This window comes from Aquarana catesbeiana, linkage group LG08, assembly GCF_042186555.1.
Source record: "Aquarana catesbeiana isolate 2022-GZ linkage group LG08, ASM4218655v1, whole genome shotgun sequence".
In the NCBI taxonomy this organism is placed as follows: Eukaryota; Metazoa; Chordata; class Amphibia; order Anura; family Ranidae; genus Aquarana; species Aquarana catesbeiana.
Window position 1 is genome coordinate 226,464,702 of NC_133331.1, and position 24,581 is coordinate 226,489,282.

General features: G+C 43.8%; 1 protein-coding gene across 4 annotated transcripts in view; it reads right to left on the reverse strand.

The window, feature by feature from the left end:
• OGDHL (oxoglutarate dehydrogenase L) overlaps window positions 1–24,581 on the reverse strand; it is a 295,821-nt gene that overhangs the window by 82,594 nt on the left and 188,646 nt on the right. For 3 of the 4 annotated variants that reach the window (XM_073596906.1, XM_073596903.1, XM_073596904.1), the window contains one exon: window positions 8,442–8,592. In XM_073596906.1, coding sequence (XP_073453007.1) covers window positions 8,442–8,592 — 151 coding nt within the window. Of the gene's footprint in view, window positions 1–8,441; window positions 8,593–24,581 lie in introns of those variants that run through there. The other variant, XR_012235706.1, reaches the window with a different exon arrangement.

Here is a 24,581-nt window from a genome sequence, read left to right on the forward strand (position 1 = left end):
TCACACTAAGCTGGGTATGAAGACAGTCCAAAGTATCAAACCTCCGGGTCATCGAGCCGGGCGGCAGGCCCCGGGTCATCGAGCCGGGCGGCAGGCCCCGGGTCATCGAGCCGGGCGGCAGGCCCCGGGTCATCGAGCCGGGCGGCAGGCCCCGGGTCATCGGGCCGGGCGGCAGGCACCGGGTCATCGGGCTGGACGGCAGGCTCCAGGTCATCAGGCCGAGCAATGAGCACCATAACGGCAGGCTGGGTGACAGGCACCGGCTCAGCAAGCTGAGTAACGGACCCTGGATCAGTGAGCCGGTTGCTGGGTACTGGCCCAGAAAGGAGGTTACGCGCACTGGCATGACAGGCTGAGACACGGGCACCAAAACTTTAGGCTGAGGCCGGGACACTGGGACTTCAGGCTGGGACACAGGCACGGAACTTCAAGCGGGGACACAGGCACGGAACTTCAAGCGGGGACACAGGCACGGGAACATCAGACTGGAAGGCAAGCACCAAGACATCAGACTGGAAGGCAGGCACCGAGACATCAGACTGGAAGGTAGGCACCGAGACATCAGACTGGAAGGTAGGCACCGAGACATCAGACTGGAAGGCAGGCACCTAGTCATAAGAATGGATGGCAGGCACCGGGACATCAGACTGGAAGGCAGGCACCGGGACATCAAACTGGAAGGTGGGCACCGGGACATCAGACTGGAAAGCAGGCACTGGAACGTCAGATTGAACAGCGGGCACTGGAACATCAGGCTGGAGTGGATTAGCTGGTGTGGGGGCAGGTTGGGTTACTGGCAGGATCAAATGGGTAGGAAAGAACTTCCATCTCTTTTTAGGTTTAGCTACTGAAGTCCTAGGTGTAGGTAACTGCAGAACTGTAGGTAGGGGATGAAGCAGACAGAAGAGGAGGGTTGGAATATGGCAGGGAAGAGGTAACAGGAGCTGGGGGAAGTTCTTGAGGGATTGTAGGCAGCTGGAAAGAGGCAGGTGGATTAAAGGCAGAGTATGTGCAGCAGGAAGAAACAGGGTATTGATATTTGGTGGGGAGTAGAGTATATTGGGCTGAAACTGAGGATGCCATGGGTGATGGAGGAAAAGACTCTTGGGCAGGCAGGTGTCTGGTAGCAGAGATGGTTTGTTGTGGGCTGGCTAAGGTTGATTGCAAGATATTAGACCATGCTTGGAGCACTGGTTGGACAAACTGAAGTTTACATTCTGCCTGTCTGACAAGGGACTGTACCGAATCAACACACTCTTTTATCACATGTTTGGAACAAGCTGGGTAATGTTCAAAAAAGCAAGTGGAGTCATCTTCCAAAAGCCATACTAAAGATACGACCTGATTAACACTAAAAGGTGGAGAAAAATTATCATGGCCTTTGGGAATACTGGGCAGGGCCAGCTGTGTACATATTTGAATTACAGGCTGCACATCCCCAAACAGCAAACAACCCTGATCCACCAGGGAGTGAGCTAAACGCATGACTTCAAACAGCTAGTCACTAGTCCATTCCTTCAGTGTCTGGCGGAGATATTCACGGCTCTCTGACGCCAGCAGAGCATAGTAACTAATAACATCCAAATTCATCTCACAGAAGTAAAAAGAACCGGGATGGTTCCTCTGTGCAGCCACTTCTGGTCAGGGATGGCCTTGGTATTCTGTCAAGTATCAGGGGACCAGAGCTGTGTGGACAGCAACAGAGGAACAAACGCAGGTAAGGTGAAAATATATGATTTATTAAAGATAAGTGAATAAATATAAATACAACCACCTCCAATGTCACTCAGTGCACAACAACCAATACCAAACAGAAACCCACAAATAATAATAGCAACAGACAAATATATACAAGTAATGGGGAATACCAGAATCATAAACAGGGCCAGGCCAGGGTCGTCAATGGGAGGTCAGCAGCTGGGGAAGAGGAAGACAAACAGGACAAGGAGAGGATGGATGGATCACAGGAGGGATGGGTACAGGTACAAGGCTCAGGGTTCAGGGTTCAGCTAACAGACAGGAACAGGGTCAGGGTCAGGTAAAGATCCCCGCTGAGCAGGCGGAGGACGGGTCTGTCTCCGCTCACTGTGCTGAGACGGACCTGTCAGAGCCCCGCTCTCCTCTATGGGGGGATCGGATGATAACGGACCACCTGTCCGTTTTCATCCGATTCGATCCACTAGACGGATGGAAAATAGGGTCACCATCCGTCTGGATTTCACGGACAGGATCAGATCAGATAGCAGTGTCAGCAGATATGTCACCGCTGACATCCACCGCTCTATAGGAGTGAAAGGAGGCTCCGATCAGGACCGCCTGGAAAAACCGGCAGGCGGACCTGATCAGAAAGCCTGTGTGAAAGGGGCCTTAGAGAGCCAGTGTCTCTCAGAAGTAAAGATGGGCAGAGGTTCACCAATCTGTGAAAAGCTGTGTCTAAAAAATGTCCAACAATATCAGGATAATGTTCCTCAGTGTAAAATTCCTAAAACTTTGAATATATCTGCATCTACAGTACATAATATCATCAAAAGATTTCAAGAATCTGGAGAAATTTGACAATGATGCATCTTTTTATTGTTTTTACTAAATAATAAACCTTCTTCAGTTTCCAATGCCAAAAAAAAAGTTTACAATGTTCTTAGTAGCCAGAAATAATGTGATCCATGGCCCAGCTGTGGGGGACACAGGGGAGCTGGGAAACACCATTATACTAGTAAACACAAAAATGATAGGTTTTATTTATTTATTTTTTTAAACAAAATAATGTAATTTGGTGGTATTGGCATGTACCCTACTATTATTATTATTATTAATAAGAATAAAGCTAAACCAAGACACCCTGTAACAGACTGCACCGATACTATATTTCATTAACCAGCAGACACAGTACCATATTGCAAGCATATTGCATGGCCCTTTACAAGGATTGTTATGGATATATGAAAGCTGAGAATATTTCCAGCACACCTCCTCCCGCCAAAGCCCAGAAGGTTCATTAATCAGCATTAGAATGGGACACCGAGGCACATTATGAAAACAGAGATGACTGAAGCAATTACTGTAATCCATTAACTCTCTGAGTAATGAGTGAGGCTAACTGACTGAATCACACCAATATGTTCGGCTCTGTGAGCGCCCATGCAAAATGGACTATTACACTGATAATACCTATTATGTGGATTACTTGCTCCAGAGCTGCCAGTGTCAAACAAAGTGAAAATGATGGTCTCCATGCGCCCTCCTTTGCTGTAATGTATGTCAGGGACAAATTGCCCTTTCAAATATGTGCCAATTAATAGTGTCATTAAAACCAGGTGGCATGATACAGGTTAAGTAAATTATAAGCAGACCTCTGCATATCAGACACTTCTCGGTCATAAACAGAAATAGATTTGTAATGCGCAACATATGCATGTAGGCAATATAGGTAAAAAAGGGCTATGTCTATGTCTATGCTCTGCATGGAATGTGCTATGCCACTCAGTGTTTAGATTTGCTTAGGAACAGAGGCATACAGTTACACCCATACAGAAAGTTCTTATGGAGACTTCAAAGCTGAAATCTATGCAGAAAAATAATGCAGCTCTGTATTCATTAACACATGATATAATGTATTTGTGACAAACAAATAATATAACTCAAACAATCACTCATTACAACCAAGGATACCATCTCTGAACACACAACATATCAAACCCTGAAGCAGATGGGCTACAGCAGCAGAAGGCCACAACACCAGGTGCCACTCCTGTCAGCTAAGAACAGGAAACTGAAGCTACAATTCGCACAAGCTCACCAAAACTGGACAATAGAAGATTGGAAAAACATTGCCTGGTCTGATGACTCTCAATTTCAACTGCGACATTCAAATGTAGGGTCGGAATTTGGAGTAAACAACATGAAAGCATGGATCCATCCTACCCTGTATCAATGGTCCAGGCTGGTGGTGGTGGTGTAATGGTGTGGGTGATATTTTGTTGAAACCCTTTGGGCCCCTTAGTACCAATTGAGCATCATTTAAACGCCATTGCCTACCTGAGCATTGTTGCTGACCATGTCCATCCCTTTATGACTACACTCTACCCATCTTCTGAAGGCTAATTCCAGCATGATAATGCACCGATAGCATGTCAGAAAGGTCAAATGGTCTTAAACTGGTTTCTTGAACAAACAGAAAGGGTGCCCCCTCAGTCTCCTGCTGGCTTTGCCTCCCGGCAGCGGACGAGAAGATTTGGGACGTAGCAGGGCGCCCATGCAAGATAGGATGTATGGTGCCAGCTGGCATCATGTGCGGTCTGGCGGGACTAATTAGGGGGATCATGGTGGCTGCATTTTTACCTTGCCACGTTGAAAGCTCTTACATATCCCCAAAAGTCCTAGATGAACAAACAAGAGGTCTTTGTCCTCTATGGGTTCTTTTTTTCTTGTTATAGCTGGTTTCTTGAACATGAAAATGAGTTCACTGTACTCCAATGGCCACAGTCACCAAATCTCAATCCTATAGAGTACCATTGGGATATGGTGGAACAGGAGATTTGCATCATGGATGTGCAGCCGACAAATCTGCAGCAACTGCGTGCTGCTATGATGTCAGAACATCTTGTTAAATCTACATTGCATCCGGAAAGTATTTACAGCGCTTCACTTTTTCCACATTTTGTTTTGTTACAGCCTTATTCTAAAATTGATTAAATTCATTATTTTCCTCAAAATTCTACAAACAAAACCCCATAATGACAACACGAAAGAAGTTTGTTTGAAATCTTTGCAAATTTATGAAAAATAAAAAACGAAAAAAATCCCATGTACATAAGTATTCACAGCCTTTGCTCAATACTTTTTTGAAGCACCTTTGGCACCATTTACAACCTCAAGTCTTTTTGAGTATGATGTTACAAGCTTGGCACACCTAGTTTTGAGCAGTTTCTCTATTCTTCTTTGCAGAACCTCCCAAGCTCCATTAGGTTGGATGGGAAGTGTCGGTACACAGCCATTTTCAGATCTCTCCAGAGATGTTCTATTGGGTTAAAGTCTGGGCTCTGGCTGGGCCACTCAAGGAAATTCACAGTGTTGTCCCATAGTCACTCCTTTGCTATCTTGGCTGTGTGCTTAGGGTTGCTGTCCTTTTGGCAGATGAACCTTTGCCACAGTTTGAGGTCCAGAGCCCTCTGGAGCAGGTTTTCCTCAAGGATTTCTCTGTACACTGCTGCATTCATTTTTACCTCGATCCGGACTAGTCTCCCAGTTCCTACTGCTGAAAAACATCCCCACACCATGATGCTTCCACCACCATGCTTCACTGTAGGGATGGTATTGGCCAGGTAATGAGTGGTGCCTGGTTTCCTCCAGACATGACGCTTGATATTCAGGCCAAAGAGTTTAATCTTTGTTTCATCAGACCAGAGAATTTTGTTTTTCATGGCCTGAGAGTCCTTCAGGTGCCTTTTGGCAAACTCCAGGGAGCTGTCATATGCCTTTTACTGAGAAGTTGCTTTCGTCTGGCCACTCTACTATACAGGCCTGAATGGTGGAGTGCTGCAGAGATGGTTGTTTTTCTGGAAGGTTCTCCTCTCTCCACAGAGAAATGCTGGAAACTCTATCAGAGTGACCATCGGGTTCTTGGTCACCTCCCTGACTAATGCTGTTCTCTCCCCCCATTGCTCAGTTTGGCTGGGCGGCCCACTCTAGGAAGAGTCCTGGTGGTTCCAAACTTCTTTCATTTACTAATGACGGAGGCCACTGTGCTCATTGGGACCTTTAATGCTGCAGACATTTTTCTGTACCCTTCCTCAGATCTGTGCCTCCATACAATCCCGTCTCGGAGGTCTACAGACAATTCCTTGGACTTCATGGCTTGGTTTGTGCTCTGGCATGCACTGTTAACTGTGGGACCTTAGATAGGCAGGTGTGTGCCTTTCAAAATCATGTCCAATCAACTGAATTTACCACAGGTGGACTGCAATTAAGTTGTAGAAACATGTCATAAACAAGGTGTGACCAGAAATGTGTGGACTGCAATAGGGAAGACCAAAACGCATGTAAAGTGAAAAAGTAATATTTATTAAAAGGATAAGTCATAAACAATAAAGCAAACCAGCAAACAACCACAGTGACACACAAAAATAACTTTCTAAACCAAACGTGAGTGCAGCATGAGATATAATCATAAATGTTATCAAGCCAGGGTCATACACGAGAGATCAGTCAGATTGAACAGGGAGCAGGACAGGACAGGACAGGGAGAGGGCAACAGGAGGAAGGGATAAGTCAGCAAGACAGGGGTCCAGGGACGGATGCAGGGTTCAGGATAACAGGCGGAACAGGTTCAGGATAACAGGATCACAAATACAGGTCAGGGCTCAAGGACAATACCAAGGCAAATGTATGAGCATCTGCTGGGTATAAATACACACCTCCTGCAATCAGTCTCAGGCAGGGGCGGACTGACCATTGAGCAACTCGGGCACTGCCCGAGGGCCCTGGGCCACTAGAGGGCCCCATCAGGGTTGCCAGCCTCAGTAAAACCAGGGACAGTATGTATAAATCTGTGGTTTTTTTTACATCTGTCTGTGTATACTGTGTGTACATGTATGTGTATACTGTGTGATTGTATACTGTGTGGCCCCATAATCTCTGATAGCCTGGGGGCCCCATAATCTCCTATTGGCCGGGGGCCCCATGAGTTATCAGTCCGCCCCTGGTCTCAGGTGATGCCTGATTGCAGGAGATGATGTCAGCTCCAGACTGCTGGAGTGGACACCAGTACTGCAGCCCAAAGATCTGACAGTGCCACCAGCAGATGAAACCTTTCCTGACAAAACATCTCAAGAATAATCAGTGGAAACAGGATGCACCTGAGCTAAATTTTGAGTGTCATGGCAATGGCGAATACTTATGTACATGTGATTTTTTTATTTTTTTTAATAAATGTGCAAAGATTTCAAACAAACATCTTACACGTTGTCATTACTACATTACTGTTTGTAGAATTTTGAGGAAAATAATGAATTTAATCCATTCTGGAATAAGGATGTAACATAACAAAATGTGAAAAAAGTGAAGTGCTGTGAATACATTTCCTGGATGCACTGTATGCCACGAAGAATTAAAGGCAGCTCTGAAGGCAAAAGGGGGTCCAAAGTGGAAATAGCAAGGTGTACCTAATAAAGTAGCTGGTGAGTGTATATTTACCTTTCCAAAATAAAATGCTGTTCCAGGTTGCCTTTTTTCCTGTTATTTGGAAGATACAAGTTTAGAGGCTGCCCCTTTTCTTTTAACCCTCTTGCTGTGGGGCCTAACGCTCTACTTTTGATCTCAGCTTGCCAGAACATTTTTGCAATTTTTCAATTAATTTATACTTTTTTTTTTTTTTATTACAGCTTTCAGAGTCTGTAAAAGAATGCAGAGATGCAACTGAAGTAAGAGAGACGGACCTGACCAGCTGCAAGCAATTCTGATCCTCTATATGCCTTACATCAGTGGCAGTGACAGGGTTAAAGGGGTTAATGCAACCAAAGGCCTAAACTAAGTGTATGACTCAAGTCATCAGGTGCAGAATTTTCTCCAGGACAGGCATTTCAGTCCATCTTTCACTCTTTATTTGTCTATCTCAGCAAAGCTGTTAGGCCAACTTTATAGAACTATCTACTGTTTTGTTGCAAAAAATGAAATACTCTTTAGGTCAGTTACTGTATATACGCTGCCATGTGCATAATCTTTAATTGTAGACGCCAAGCTGTTTCTGTCCTGAGGTTACCGGTTAAGTTCTTCTTACTGTGCAAGTCAGAAGTCTGGGTGCTCTAATTACACAATTACTCACAGTATTGTATTCCCAGTGTTGCAATGTAAGAAGCAATGAGTCAATCAGCAAATAAATAAGAGGAACATTTGAACCTTTTTGATAGTATTAAATAATGTAAATAGAAATGCAACGTTTAATAATTATGAATTAAAATTATCCTGTGTGGAAGTTATTTACATGGTATAATGAATCCCCTACTGTAAAAATTAGAGGGGGTTCAAGCCCCAGTCTTTAGGGCAGAGGATTGTCTTAAAGTGAAAGGACAATTGGCCAAACTGAGTAAAGGCTTATTGTTACAAGGCCTGATGCTCTGCTGGGTGAATGAGGACTAATATGACGTCAGAGATAGTCCTATTATAAACATATTCTCTATAATCAGCAATACAGATGTGATGGTAATAATGCATAAACACTCCTTCCTCCAGCCTGAAATAGACTGAAGCTGTTTTTAAACCCTACTTGCTGAGTATAAAATTAACAAGAATATAAATTTTAAGTGCACAATACTACCAATGCATTAATAATGTGAACAGACACACACCTTTATAAATAATTGCTATAACATGCCTTCATTATGTAATTAAATGCTTTGTGCTCAATATGTTTTTGCTAGGTGTGTGACATTTGAAAGGAAACATACCTAAAGGTGCCCCTCTCGACATCCTGGCCACTTAGTCTGACATGTATCCCTTCTTTCAACAATGACCCAAATGCCATGTACTCAGCCAATGCCCAGTCTACCAGCCGATTCCTTGTCATTTCCAATCTACTTTTCAAGATCCTTGAGAGACCTAAAAAAAGAAAAATTGAATTACTGACAACACAAATTACTGCCTGCTTTAATGTTTGTTGTAAGACACCAAATTTAATTTGGCTAAATATATTCAATGTTCTTAGCATTTGCCTTTAGTACAATAAGGAATGTAGGATTATAAAGCATATTCCTATTGACAACAAGGCAGGGAGGGAGCGTGTAAATAATCTTCAGCTCTTCTAAGTTTAAAACAATTCATCAAAGTGCTGTGTCATGTTGTACTAGACTGAGCATTCATCCTGATTGCAAGAAACACCGCACCAAACAAAATAAACATTGCATGTGTTGCCATCTAGAGTCCTTGAGAGACCAAACAAGTTACAACATCACTTGCCACTGTGCTAATGACAAAGACAGACTGAAACAGGCTATAGACCTTACAATGTAATAAAGAAAAAAAGAGCATTGTACACTTCTTAAAATTGTATAGATAGGTGGACTTTGTTATTCTTTATAATTTTTACCAAAAAGCAACAACAAAAATGCAAATGTAAAAACTGAATTATGGCCAGCAGCTGCTAAACTGCTAACTGTATTTTATAATTGCATGGTCCAAATGTGTACAGAAATAAACTGAAGAAACAGATTTTACTTTGATCCTATATAAAAAACACAAACAATGTGGTTTTCAGATTGATGATTTATGGTTAAACCCAAACTCCAGGCAGCTATAAAACACCACTTATTGCAGTTGTGTATTCATTTAAAAATAACTGTAGTTTTACATAGTTTGCATGGATACCTGAAAGCGAGTGTAAAATCAAAATTCTTTTTGTTAGATAAACAACATGATATACTTACCTGCTCTGTGCAATAGAATTGCAAAGAGCAGCCCCAATCCTTCTCTTCTTGGGTGCCCAGACAGCACTCCTGGCTGATCTTTCTTCTCAGGGTACCACCATAAGAAGCTGCTTCCTATAGTGGCACACCTTCAGGCTCAATCCTGAGCCATGCTACCTATGTCCATAGTCACAGACAGCGTGACTCCTCCCCGCACCCCACTCCCTCATCACAGGATTTGACTTGGCAGCAGCAAAAATCAATGGCTCCATCTACTGTTCCAGGCAGAGCCTGATCGCCCGAAGCCCCAGGACATTAATTGGTAAATGGGACTCCTCCGGCATCCAGTGACCCTGGGCCAAACTTGCCCCAAGCACTCCTCCTCAGCCAGACAGGCTGGCGCTCGTCGTGACCTCCGTCATATGCAAGGGAAGGAACGATTTTCCTACCTGAAGGACAGGAGGCCGAAAACACCAAAGCAGTGCGTACTGGTCTTTTGCGAATCTGGGTGTCTAAGGAGTCAGGGAACTTGTCCAATTTGGACAGGATATCCTTCTAAAGGGTTCTTGTATAGAACGGAGCGTACAGAACCACCTCGAAGGCAGATACCATCAGTCAGAGAAAATGCATGCAACAGCAAAGGGGGGGGGGGGGGCGCCTGTGGGACAGCAGCAAACACACTGCCAATTGAAGCTTCCAGAGCTTTTCCAGCGGAAGGAGCACCTTGGCGTAGTCACACCCAGATAGTCTGGTCAGGGTCTGAGAGGATTTCTGAAAGCTCAGGATCCACCCAAACTCTTGCAAGGTGCTGATCATAATAGCCACATCATCCCTCCAGGCCATATGAGGTTGTGCCCTTAGAAGCAGGGCATCCATATAACCAATTACGGCAATTCCCCATTGCCTCAGCAGGGCAAGGACCGAAGCCAGTGGAGGAAATACTGGTGCTTGATATCACAGACGCCAAGAAATCTCCCTGATGAAGGGAGACCACCACGGACCGAATGGACTCCATCTTGAACTTCTGTATGCATATGAAGCAGTTCAGGGCCTTGAGATCCAGGATCGGGTGAAACCATCCTTCCTTCTTCGGGACTATAAACAGGTTGGAGCAGAACCCCTGAAATCATTACGACTCTAGAACTGTAACAATCACCCCTTGACTTGGCAAATTCCTGCACCTCCCCATATTAAACCTGCAGGCGAGCCGGGGAAAGATGCGAGTCGGAAGGAAAAAACCTCTATTCTAGTTTGTACCCAGACAGGATCAGCTCATGGACCCACTTGTCGGAAATCAGGGAGGTCCTTAATGAATTATCATGCTGAGAAGGACTTGTCTACATTCTTGATCGGTTTGGAAGTCCAGGATCCTTTGGCACCCCCCAGCAGGAGCCTTCAAAGACTTGGAACCCTTATTCACAGATCTGAGGGGGCGAAAAAACTTCTCGTGCACAAAAAAAGAGGGACCCCTCTTATGACATGGTTTCTTCCCGTCAGGACTTTGGAACACAGGTATTGCCCCCCCCCCCCCAGTAAGATTCTTCAAAATGTCGTCTAGGGTGGCCCAGAAGAGGCAATCACCTTGGAAAGGAAATCTTTGAGAGCCTTCTTCGATGTCTGGTCTGCAGGCCAACATTTGAGCCACAGCACATGCTGAAGCACCACCGCTAAAATGGAGAGTTTAGAAAGCAAAGGGGCTACATCCAAGGAGGTGTCACACAGAAACCTAAGGCCCTGAATCAGCTGGTCCACCAATTGCATGTAAGCTGGGGGAACTTGCTCCCCACCCAAGGCGTGGCGAAAGAATTTGGCCCATTCGAAGGGATAATGCACGGCAAACGGTTTCTGGACCACAAAGTGTCTCTTAGGACATTACTAATCCTTGTAAATAAATTTGTCTAAATAAGTGGGATATGGGACCACTTTCACAACATGCGGTGGCTTGTGCCCTTATGCCAAAGGGGACAGACACATCTGCGGCCGCACCAGAAGCATCCTCCATATTCAAGGTTTCTCGCACTGAGGTAATAGGTGAGTCCACCAGCGCCTTTTCATGCGCAACTGCAGCAGCAGAGGACTCACTGTTGGAAAGGTTGAGGCTCTCGTTCTCAGCTGCCGCTGTGAGCAGCAGCAGAGCCGGACTCAGGTCCAGAAAATGCCAAGGAATCAGGATAGGGTGGGGGTCACTTCTTAATAGTCTTACGTTTTAACGCCACCTCTACCCGGGAAACAAAGGACTCCAGGACTGCCGTCAATGTGTCTAGGGAAACAGTGGACCCCGGGGGACCTGCCATCTCAAGGAGGGGGTCAGGTAGGGAGACGTGCTCCTGGGACTCCATCTCTCTAAGGGACCCAAAGGGAAGCCCCAAACAAAGGTACACAAGGCCAGCAGAAAGGAGGGATACCCCATCGGGATTCACCAAAACCCAGGAAAAAGGAGAAAAAAGGAAAAAAGTCTATGGAACCAGAGGTCCCAGTAGGGAGCTAGGTCACTACTCTTGTAAACTAGGCAGAAAGAACTGGATTGCCTATGCAGATATGGGGCTTTAATCAGCCAGGACTGCCAATAGGTGGTGCCGAATTTCTTTTTCTGCCTAGTGTCCTACACCTTTGGGTAATGCTATAACCATATGGTTGAGAATAAAAGATGCTGTGTCCATCAGTGAACATAAGAGAAATTACATTTTTGTTGCAGGGGATGACCAAAATCTGACTTGTATCTTAGTGCATGCTTCTGGAAAAATCAGTAAACCAATCACACAATCTGAAAGTGACATTTCTGGCCACGTTTTACAGAAAATTACAGCACAGAAGATTAAAAAGGAAAGGTGATTTTCAATAATATTAGATTTCAATGTGGCGTGTCGAAACTGTATATGCTATATTTTTTTATCTGCTATTTTTTTCCATTAAAGTGGAGCTACCATTAACTGTCTTAGAATTACCACTGATCCTGTGTCCATTAATGAAGAAGAAACTGAGTAATGCGGTCACTAAGGAGTTAATGTCCCAAAGTACATACTGGGAGAAAATGTCACAATTTAAAGTACAGCTATAAATACAATGGCTAATACTAAATAATGGCTGCTACTGCTGCATTTTTCTATTATATTCTTTAACCTTAAATAACAGGAACTAAGCAAACAAGATATAGATACATTCTATTAATCTTGGAGGCAAGGCAAACATAGCTGTAGGGTTCCTGAGGAAACTGTAAAAGTATTACAAGGGCAAACAGTCACTGGTGCAGATATTTTAATAGAAACAATAAATCATCATATTTACATTTTTGAAATGACTGCAATGAATAGTCATTAATTATAATGATACATTTGTGCCAGTCTTTGGTGACATTTACAGTATTTCCACAAAAAAAAAAAATTCTATATATATATACATATACATATACAGTGGGGTTTGAAAGTTTGGGCACCCCAGGTAAAAATGTGTATTAATGTGCATAACGAAGCCAAGGAAAGATGAAAAATTCTCCAAATGGCATCAAATTACAGATGAGACATTCTTATAATATGTCAAAAAAAGTTAGATTTTATTTCCAACATTTACTCTTTCAAAATTACAGAAAACAAAAAAATGGCGTCTGCAAAAGTTTGGGCACCCTGCAGAGTTAATATGTTGTACTGCCCCCTTTGGCAAGTATCACAGCTTGTAAACGCTTTTTGTAGCCAGCCAAGAGTCTTTCAATTCTTGTTTGAGGTATCTTTGCCCATTCTTCCTTACAAAAGTCTTCCAGTTCTTTGAGATTTCTGGGCTGTCTATCACGCACTGCTCTTTTAAGGTCTATCCATAGATTTTCAATAATGTTGAGGTCAGGAGATTGTGAAGACCATGGCAAAACCTTCAGTTTACGCCTCTTGATGTAATCCCCGTGGATTTTGAGGTGTGTTTAGGATCATTATCTATTTGTAGAAGCCATCCTCTCTTTAACCGGTTCAATACCGGGCATTTTCACCCCCTTCCTTCCCTGGCCAATTTTTAGTTTTCAGCGCTGTCGCATTTTAAATGACAATTGCGCGGTCGTGCAACGTTGTACCCAAAAATCTGTTTACACACACAGATCCACGGTCCGGCCCAGTTAACGAGCAATCGAGTGTGCCCGGCGGACATCGCGGCCGCCGGGCACACGCACCGGGTCCCGGGCACACGCGCACGCCCCCTAGACAGCCGGGAATCCTAGGACGTCATATGACGTCCACCCAGGATGGGAGATCCCATCCCAGGACGTCATATGACTATATGTGGGTAGGGAAGTGGTTAACTTTTTCACAGATGGCATCAAGTTACCATCCAAAATTTGCTGAAATTATATTGAATCCATTTTTCCTTCTACTCGTGAAATGCTCCCTGTGCCACTGGCTGCAATACAACCCCAAAGCTCCATGAAGACCATATTTGTACAAGTATCTCTTTATAGTGGAATTGTGTACCACAACTCCAGTGTCTGCCAGATCTTTCTGGAGGGATTGTGCAGTCAAACGTGGGGTTTGAATTGCTTTTCTCACAATCCTGTGAGCTGTTCTGTCTGATATTTTTCTTGGTCTTCCAGATCTTGCTTTAACTTCCACTGTTCCTGATGACTGCCATTTCTTAATTACATTCCGAACAGAGGATATTGACATCTGAAAACGCTTTGCTATCTTCTTACGGCCTTCTCCAGCTTTTTAAGCGTCAACTATTTTCAGTTTCAGTTTTCTAGACAACTTCTTAGAAGAACCCATGGTGCTGATTGTTGGGGCAAGGTCAGATGAGTCTGGCCATTTAAAACCTTTGAGATTGACATCACCTGGTCTTCCCAGATGATGATTGAGAACAATCCATGACACTGGCAGGTCTCAGCTTTGCAAAGGGGACAGTGCATGCTATAAATTCTGCAGGGTACCCAAACTTTTGCAGACGCCATTTTTTTGTTTTCTGTAATTTTGAAAGTGTAAATGATGGAAATAAAATCTAACTTTTTTTGACATATTATAAGAATGTCTAATCTGTAATTTGATGCCATTTGGAGATTTTTCCATCTTTCCTTGGCTTCGTTATACACATTAATACACATTTTTACCTGGGGTGCCCAAACTTTCGATCCCCACCGTGTGTGTGTATGTATGTATATATATATATATATATATATGTATATATGAATATGAATGTGCAAGTGGCAACTACACATGTAAATAAAAACTTTAAATTGAATCCAAAATTATCAATATTCCTAAAGAAATGTCATAAATGATTTGTGTGCAATAAACAAAAAAGACAAAAATTAAGCAAAAAAATAATAATCACAATCAAATAAAGGATTTAGTCTTAACATTGCTACATTCAAACACCAATGTGCATACTGGCAATGCTGTGTCATCCACCCACATTGCTCAATGTTTGAAACACTTCATCACCGCTAAAAGGCCACAGCTGTTAAAAGGTTCATAAACCTCCAATATTTATAATTAATAGTATGTAATTCCATTAAAAAAACATGAAAGGTGATCTTCAGTCTATTACTGAATGAGCCTGAGGACATTCTAACCAAACATGCACATGTTAATACTTCAAAAATAGCAGAGCATAAGTAACTGTCAAGGTAAAAAAAAAAATATATACACATATACAGTAGATATAATAATGTGCGATTGTTCCACTACTTTGTGGAAGTACTACTGATAGCTCAACTTTAGGCAGGTGGAAAATCGTGGATTAACATAGTTATGCAAAAATTAAAATCATAATAATACTGTCATGAAATACATGTCCACATCTTAGGGTAAGAGTACTCATCCCTCCCCTGAGTGTTGGAAGCACAATCCTGGGTGCTGTGTGTGAATATCACCTTGCATGCTTTAGAGACTTACCAATATCTGTGATCCATGCCTTCCTTGAGTCATGTTGGATGAATCTACTATGCTGTTTACTTTTTGATGGACTTTTTCATTGTCTCAAAGTTCAGAGTTCAAAGTTTATATGCATATTCCTCTTTCTGACATAACATCACTAGGGATGAGCGCGATGTTCGACTCGAACATCGGGAGTTCGCCTGTTCGCCGAAAAGCGAACAATTTGGAGTGTTCGCAGCAAATTCAAAAGCTGCAGAACATCCGTTAAAAGTCTATGAGAGAAATCAAAAGTGCTAATTTTAAAGGCTTATATGCTTGGTATTGTCATAAAAAGTGTTTGGGGACCTGGTTCCTGCCCCAGGGGACATGTATCAATGCAAAAAAAAAAGTTTTAAAAGCAGCCGTTTTTTTGGGAGCAGTGATTTTAATAATGCTTAAAGTGAAACAATAAAAGTGAAATATTCCTTTAAATTTCGTACCTGGGGGGTGTCTATAATATACCTGTAAAGTGGCGCATTTTTCCCTTGTTTAGAACAGTCCCTGCACAAAATGACATTTTTAAAGGAAAAAAGTCATTTAACCACTTCAATACCAGGCACTTAGACACCTTCCCGCCCAGCCCAATTTTCACCTTTCAGTGCTGTTGCAATTTGAATGACAATTGCGCGGTCATGCTACACTGTACCCAAACAAATTTTTTATCATTTTGTTCCCACAAACAAAATAAAGAGCTTTCTTTTGGTGGTATTTGATCACCTCTGCGGTTTTTATTTTTTGCGCAACAAATAAAAAAAGACCGAAAATTTCGAAAAAAAACAAGTTTTTCTTTGTTTCTGTTAAATTTTTTTGTAAATAAGTACGCTTTCTCCTTCAATAATGGGCACTGATACGGTGGCACAGATGGGCACTGATACGGCGGCACTGATGGGCACCGATGAGGTGGCACCAATGAGGTGGCACTGATGAGGTGGCACTAACGGGCACTGATGATGGGCACTGATAGGCGGCACTGATGGGCACTGATAGGTGGCACTGATGGGCACTGATAGGTGGCACTGGTATGCGGCACTGATGGGCACTCATAGGTGGCACCGATGGGCACACATAGGCGGCACTGATGGGCACTCGTAGGTGGCATTGATTGGTATATATGGGTGGTACTGATGGGTACGTATGTGTGGCACTGATGTGTGGCACTGATGGGCACTGATAGGTGGGCACTGATGGGCACAGATGGGCACTGACAGGTGGCACAGATGGGCAATGACAGGTGGCACAGATGGGCAATGACAGGTGGCACTGATAGAGCATTGCTGGGCAGATCTGGGCATATCATGGACATAATAGTGCCAATCAGTGCCCATTTGTGGGCACTGATTGGCACAGATTGGGCACATGTGGATGGCCATGGGGTACATACCTGGCCATCCACGTTGCCCCTTCCCTGGTGGTCCTAGTGGCATCCCTGGTAGTCCAGTGGGGTGATCTGAGGGGGGGCTGCGCTGATAAACAATAAGCGCAGACCCCCCCTGCCAGGAGAGCCGCCGATCGGCTCTCCTCTACTTGCGTCTGTCAGACGCGAGTGAGGAAGAGCCGATCAACGGCTCTTCCTATTGACAGCGTGATCAGCCGTGATTGGACACGGCTGATCACGTGGTAAAGAGCCTCCGCCGGAGGATTTTTACCAAGATCAGTGTAGCGGTGTGTCAGACTGACACACCGCTCCACCGATCGCCGCGATGCGCGCCCCCGGGGGCGCGCTGCGGCATGTTATCCTGCTGGACGTCATATGACGTCCAGTCAGGATAACACAACCACTTCCCGGACGTCAATCCGCTATAGGGCGGGCGGGAAGTGGTTAAAACTACTCGTGGCTATAATGAATTGTCGGGTCTCATCAATACAGATAAAAGTCATTGAAAAAAACAGCATGGGGGTCCCCCCAAAAATCCATACCAGGCCCTTATCCGAACACGCAAACTGGCAAGCCACAGGAAAAGAGGTGGGGAGAGAGTGCCCCCCCCTCCTGAACCATACCAGGCCACATGCCCTCAACATGGGGAGGGTGCTTTGGGGTAGCCCCCGAAAGCACCTTGTCCCCATGTTGATGGGGACAAGGGCCTCATCCCCACAACCCTTGCCTGGTGGTTGTGGGGGTCTGTGGGCGGGAGGCTTATCGGAATCTGGAAGCCCCCTTTAATAAGGGGACCCCCAGATCCCTCCCCTCCATGTTTGAAATGGTAGGGGTACATTGTACCCCTACCATTTCACAAAAAAAGTGTCAAGATGTTAAAAACCACAAGACACATCTTGGGACAAGTCCGTTATTAAAAAATAAAACGCTTCATCGCGATGACAGTTCTTTTATAACTGAGGGCGGGGCCAAACAGTGATGTACCTGGGTGATCCCGCCCCCTCTGACGCACGGCGACTTCCCAATGGCTTCCCCGTGGCGTCAGAGGGGGGCGGGGCCACCCGTTTACGTACCAGGGTGGCCCCGCCCTCAGTTATAAAAGAACTGTCATCGCGCTGAAGCGTCATAAGGCTGGTGCCTCCCATGGAGGCGGATCTTTTTTATTTCTGGGGGTCCCCTTCCAGATTCCGATAAGCCCTCCACCAGGCAAGGGTTGTGGAGATGAGGCCCTTGTCCCCATCAACATGGGGACAAGGTGCTTTGGGGAGCTACCCCAAAGCACCCTCCCCATGCTGAGGGCCCGTGGCCTGGTACGGTTCAGGAGGGGGGCGCTCTCTCGTCCTCTCCTCTTTTCCTGCGGCCTGCCAGGTTGCGTGCTCAGATAAGGGTCTGGTATGGATTTTTCGGGGGACCCCCACGCCATTTTTTTGTTAATTTTGGTGCCGGGTTTCCCTTAAAATCCAGTCTGGTATTGATTTCGAAGGGATCCCTACGCCATTTAAAAAAAAATAATTTGGCGCAGGGTTCCCCTTAACCACCTCAATACTGGGCACTTTCGCCCCCTTCCTTCCCAGACCAATTTTCAGCTTTCAGCGCTCTCACACTTTCAATGACAATTGCGTGGTCATGCAATGCTGTACCCAAATTAAATTTTTATCATTTTGTTCACACAAATAGAGCTTTCTTTTGGTGGTATTTATTCACGACTCCGTTATCTATTTTTTGCGATATAAGCGAAAAAAGAGCGGACATTTGGAAAAAAAAAACAATATTTTCTTCTTTCTATTTTAAAAGAAATCCAATAAAATCGAATTTTGTCATAAATTTAAGCCAAAATGTATTCTGCTACATGTTTTTGGTAAAAAAAATCCTGTTAAGTGTATAATAATTGGTTCGTGTGATCACGGACACATGTGCGCAAATGATCATGTACAGATGTGCGCAAGTGACATATGTGTGCAGATAATCATTGGGACATGTGATTTTACTGGGACATATGTGGGGGACAGGTGTTTTTACTATGTGGGGACGTGTTTTGGGGACATTGTGTGTTTACTTTGTGTTTTTACATGTGTGGGGACATGTAAAAAACAGCTCATACTCACTGATCACCAGCCGGCTGCAGCGATCTGCTTTCCTCTCCTCACTGACAACTTCTGTGTGAGGAGAGGAGAGCCGATTGCCTAGCAACTGGCGCTCTGTTTACATCACATGACAGCTGTGATTCGACGCGGCCGTCATGTGATCAGGAGGGCCAATCGCAGAGCTCTCCTGCTGATCGGAGATGTGCCGTGTCCGGGTGACACGAGTGCATCGGGATCGCGCCGATGCGCGGGCACGCGCGATCCCGCTCCTTCTGAGGGACGTTCCTGAATGTCCACTCAGAAGGAGAGATAGCCCACCCAGCTGTTTATGTGCAGTGGCCGGGTGGGAAGTGGTTAATATCCATACCAGACCTGAAGAGCCTGGTATGGAATTTGGGGGGACCCCCACGCAATTTGTATTTAAAATTTTGGTTTGGGGTTCCCCTTAATATTCATACCAGACCTGAAGGGAATGGTATGGATTTTTGGGGGGACCCCCATGCCGTTTTTTTCAATGACTTTTATCTGTATTGCCAAGACCCGACAATTCATTATAGCCGCGAGTAGTTTTACATGACTTTTTTTCCTTTAGAAATGTCATTTTGTGCATTGACTGTTCTAAATACGGGAAAAATGCGCCACTTTAAAAGGCATACTAAGACACCCCCCAGGTATGAAATTTAAAGGAATATTTCACTTTTATTGTTTTACTTTAAGCATTATTAAAACCACTGCTCCCGAAAAAACGGCAGTTTTTAAAACTTTTTTTTGCATTGATACATGTCCCCTGGGGCAGGACCCAGGTCCCCAAACACTTTTTATGAAAATAACTAGCATATTAACCCTTAAAATTAGCACTTACAAGGGGGCTTCCAGATTCCAATAAGCCCCCTGCCCACAGACTCCCACAACCACCGGGCAAGGATTGTGGGGATGAGGCCGCCCTTGTCCCCATCAACATGGGGACAAGGTGCTTTGGGGCTACCCCAAAGCACCCTTTCCATGTTGAGGGCATGTGGCCTGGTACGGTTCAGGGGGGGCTGCTCTCTCGTCCCCCCCTATTTTCCTGCAGCCTGCCAGGTTGCATGTTTGGATAAGGGTCTGGTATGGATTTCTTTTTAAAATTTTGGCGCGGGGTTCCCCTTAAAATTCATACCAGACCTGTGAGGGGGACCCCTACATAATTTTTTTTTTTTTAAATTGGCGCAGGGTTCCCCTTAATATCCATATCAGACCTGGAGGGCCTGGTATGGAATTAGGGGGGACCCCCACGCAATTTTTTTTTAAATTTTGGTTCGGGGTTCCCCTTAATATTCATACCAGACCCAAAAGGTCTGGTAATGGACTGGGGGGGATCCCATGCTGTTTTTTTCAATGACTTTTTTCTGTATTCCCGAGACCCGACAATTCATTATAGCCGCTAGTAGTTTTAAATTACTTTTTTTCCTTTAGAAATGTCATTTTGTGCAGGGACTGTTCTAAACATGGGAAAAATGTGCCACTTTACAGGCATACTATAGACACCCCCCAGGTAAGAAATTTAAAGGAATATTTCACTTTTATTGTTTCACTTTAAGCATTATTAAAATCACTGCTCCCGAAAAAATGGCCATTTTTAAAACTTTTTTTGCATTGATACATGTCCCCTGGGGCAGGACCCAGGTCCCCAAACACTTTTTATGAAAATAACTTGCATATTAACTCTTAAAATTAGCACTTTTGATTTTTCACATTCGTGTCCCACAGACTTTAACGATGTTGCGCGTTCAAACAATTTTTTGTCTGTTCGCATGTTCTGCTGCGAACCGAACCACGGGGGTGTTCGGCTCATCCCTAAACAACACACCCGTGATTGGTTGCTATATATATATTTGCGATTCGGCACTGCGTGGCTTTAACTGACAATTGCGCGGTCGTGCGACGTTGCACCCAAACAAAATTTACGTAATTTTTTTTCCCACAAATAGAGCTTTCTTTTAGTGGTATTTGATCACCTCTGTGTTTTTTATTTTTTGCACTATAAACAAAAAAAGAAAAAGCAACAATTTAAAAAAAAAAAAAAAACACAATATTTGGTACTTTTTGCTATAATAAATATAATAAATATCCCCATTTTTTTTAAAAAAAAGCTAATTTTTTCTCAGTTTAGGCCGATATGTATTATTCTACATATTTCTGGTAAAATATCGCAATAAGCGTATATTGATTGGTTTGCACAAAAGTTATAGCGTCTACAAAATAAGGGATAGATTATAGCATTTTTATTATTTTTTTTCACTAGTAATGGCGGCGATCTGCGATTTTTATTGGGACTGAGACATTATGGCGGACACCTCGAACACTTTTGACACATTTTTGGGACCATTGGCATTTATACAGCGATCAGTGCTATAAAAATAAACTGATTACTGTAAAAATGTTACTGGCAGGGAAGGGGTTAACACTAGGGGGCGATTAAGGGGTTAACTGTGTTACCTGTGTGTGTTTCTAAATGTAGGGGAAGGGACTGACCTAGAGGAAGTGACGAATTGTGGTTCCTAGCTAATACGAACTCACGATCTGTCACGCCTCACAGAACAGAACAGGGATTTGTGTGTTTACACACTAACTTCCCTGTTCTGCCTCCCATGCCCGCAATCGCTCGTGGACGGAGGTCATTGTGACCGTGGGCCACGAGCATCGGCACCCCCACTGTGCAGCAGGCGCGTCTCGATCTCGGTCTCGCGAGCCGACGTATATCTACAACGGCCCGCGGGACGTGCTGACCTGCCGCAGGAAAATGATGGCGGCTGGTCGGCAAGGGGTTAAACGTTTTCACCGCTGCACTTTTTCCCCAATATCTGATATGCAACTACTGTTACTGCTGGTGCTGGCAGCTCACTTTTCCTTTATATGAGTAGCGCAATAATTTTCTATATCACATAAAACCTTAACCGCTTCATGACCAGGGTCAAAACAAACCTTAACACCCAAACCCAATTTTGCAACTTCGGCATGTGTTTGTGAAACTGTACATATCATCACAGCTACTTATGCCTCGTTTCCACTGAGTGGATCGGTTCGGGTCGGTACAGTTTGGAAGGCCTAGAATGGTCCGGCCCATTCAGGTGAGCATTTCCACTGCAAGTGGGACCGCAGGGGCGGGTTTAGAAAAAATGCCTAGCATGGCGTCACACATCCGCCAATCAGTGGAATGTATCGTAGCTCCGCTGTAACCGAACCGTACCATTTTCTATGGCCCCACATCTGCAGCAGGACCCAGAATGGTGCGGTTCGGTTCAGTTGTATGGGTCGCTTTCATAATGGAAACACTCAATTAGTGTATCCAGTTGGATTATACCATGTTTTTTCAGGACATTGGACTATCATTTGGTGGTAAATGTTAATAGATATCTCCTGATTTTGTTTTATTATAAAAGTAAAACTGGCCCAAAATATAAAAAATAAAAATAAATAAATTTTAGCTGTATATTTTTATGCCATTACCATGACCCACTATCAAAAAACCTGCAAAACAAATTCTCCTACCTTTACGATTATGGTGATATCACATTTGGGTGTGTTTTTTGTTCTTTGTACCTATACTAGGGCCAAGAAACAATAGTATGCATTTTTGTTTTGTTTGTTTTTTCCCACCTAAACACACTGACAAAGGACTCATGCAAACTTCAGGTCAAAAACAATGCTTTTACAGGCGTTTGAGCTTTTTTTTTTTCTGCCTCTAAACTCCTCTCCATCTTAACCTGTGTCCATGTGTCCATACATTCTATAGGCACTTACAGGTGTTTAGAGTCAGGAAAAAAAAATCAAGGGATACTACGTAAGATGTACCTGTTTATTTGCAGCCATTTGTCTGGTACATCTTTGTAAAACTCAGATGAAAAGAGTTTTTCACAGATTCACAAAGCAGGGGGCAGGGAGACACAATTAAACACTGTTTGATTGAAGGGAACGGACCCCCCCCTCATACAACACACAGGAACAGAGTTGAGTCTGTCAATCACAGGCGATGTCCTACAGCCCCCCCACCCCCTCATCAGAAGTGACTCATGCTGATAACAAAGGTACTAGACAGCAGAGAGAAGTGACACTTAGGGATTGGAGAGAGTAAACACTATAGAAATATGTGCTTTTTCAGATTTCATGCCCAAGGTTTCCAAACAAATTCATCTTTATTTTTTTAAAGGACTGATTTGTTTTTTGTGGGGGTTTTTTGACAAACATGTCCTCTAGCGAGGAGGAATTCATAATATCTAGAAAGAAGGTCCTATGCCTCTCCTCTTCACAGAGGTAAAACAACACAGGGGCAGGCTACAGAGTGAATGATCACAGTGATAGCCAATCAGAGGCTATCACAGTGATCACGAAATCAGGATCCAGTTCCCCAGGATCCCGATCATTAGTAGAGACACAAAGCTGTCATAGACAGCCCCGTCTCTGTTCTTGGAGTGTGCGACAAATGTGACACAACAATATGAATAGTAATAAAGTGTAATGATAAAAAACCTTTTTATTTATTTATTTTTTGAATAGAGTAGCGGAAGGGTTAGGAACCCTTAAGATTTTATTGCTGCATGGGTCTCTGTTGATGGATATTTCTGTAAGAAACTTCCCAAGAGAGGATGTAAAAAAAATTGAAAGTCTGATAGAAGTTATAACCCCTCCCCTCTCTCATAAAGTGTTTTTATTTTTGATATATCCCTAGTGTATAATTCTCACCCATCCAGTTTTTGTAGGGCAGTCCTGTTATCTACACACTGGCACTCCATGCAACATCCCTACAACCTGCTTTTTTGTGTTGTCAAATTGGCATCGGGACCTAGGGTGGAACTAATGTTTTTTCTGCAATAAAATACACCTACCTGTCTGCTCAGTCTTCTGTTGAATGTACACTGAGCTGTGCATGTTCAGTTCAGTTAACATTCCAGCACAGTGCCCATGTGCCAGGATGACTGCACTCCTGCGCATGTGTGGGAGTGACATCATCCCACGCTGGGCAATTAAGATGGACGAAGACCAACAACTTAAAGAAGTCAGGGAGAAGATGTAGGAACCAGTGAAGGACCTCACAGACATTGGAAGATTAAAGAAAAGGTAAGTATCACTGAGTTTAATTCTATTTTAATAACAGGAGGTGAAGAAGGAGCACCGCTGTCTGGTCAATTTTTTTCCACCAGAAAAAAGTTCAATGTTCCCTGTTAGCCCCATTTATCCCTCTTCTGCTGCATCCAGTAACTGCTTCACTTTGCAGCTCTAACACGGAAAAAGAGCTACAGTGCCTTGGATAAGTATTCATACCCCTTGTAATTTTACAACCAAAAACATACAATTATTTTTTGGGGATTTTATGTCATAGACCAACGCAAAGTGGCACATAATAGTGACGTGGAAGGGAAATGATAAATGGTTTACAAATAAATATCTGAAAAGTGTGGTGTGCATTTGTATTCAGCCCCCCTGAGTCAATACTTTGTAGAATCACCTTTCGCTGCAAGTCTTTTTGGGGATGTTTCTACCAGCTTTGCACATCTAGAGAGTGAAATTTTTGCCCATTCTTCTTTGCAAAGTAACTCAAGCTCTGTCAGATTGGATGGAGAGCGTTTGTGAACAGTAATTATCAAGTCTTGCCACAGATTCTCAATTGGATTTAGGTCGGGACTTTGACTGGGCCATTCTAACACATGAATATGCTTTGATCTCAAACATTCCATTGTAGCTCTGGCTGTATGTTTAGGGTCGTTGTCCTGCTGCCCCAGTCTCAAATCTTTTGCAGACTCTAACAGATTTTCTTCTAAGATTGCCTTGTATTTGGCTTCATCCATCTTCCCATCAACTCTGACCA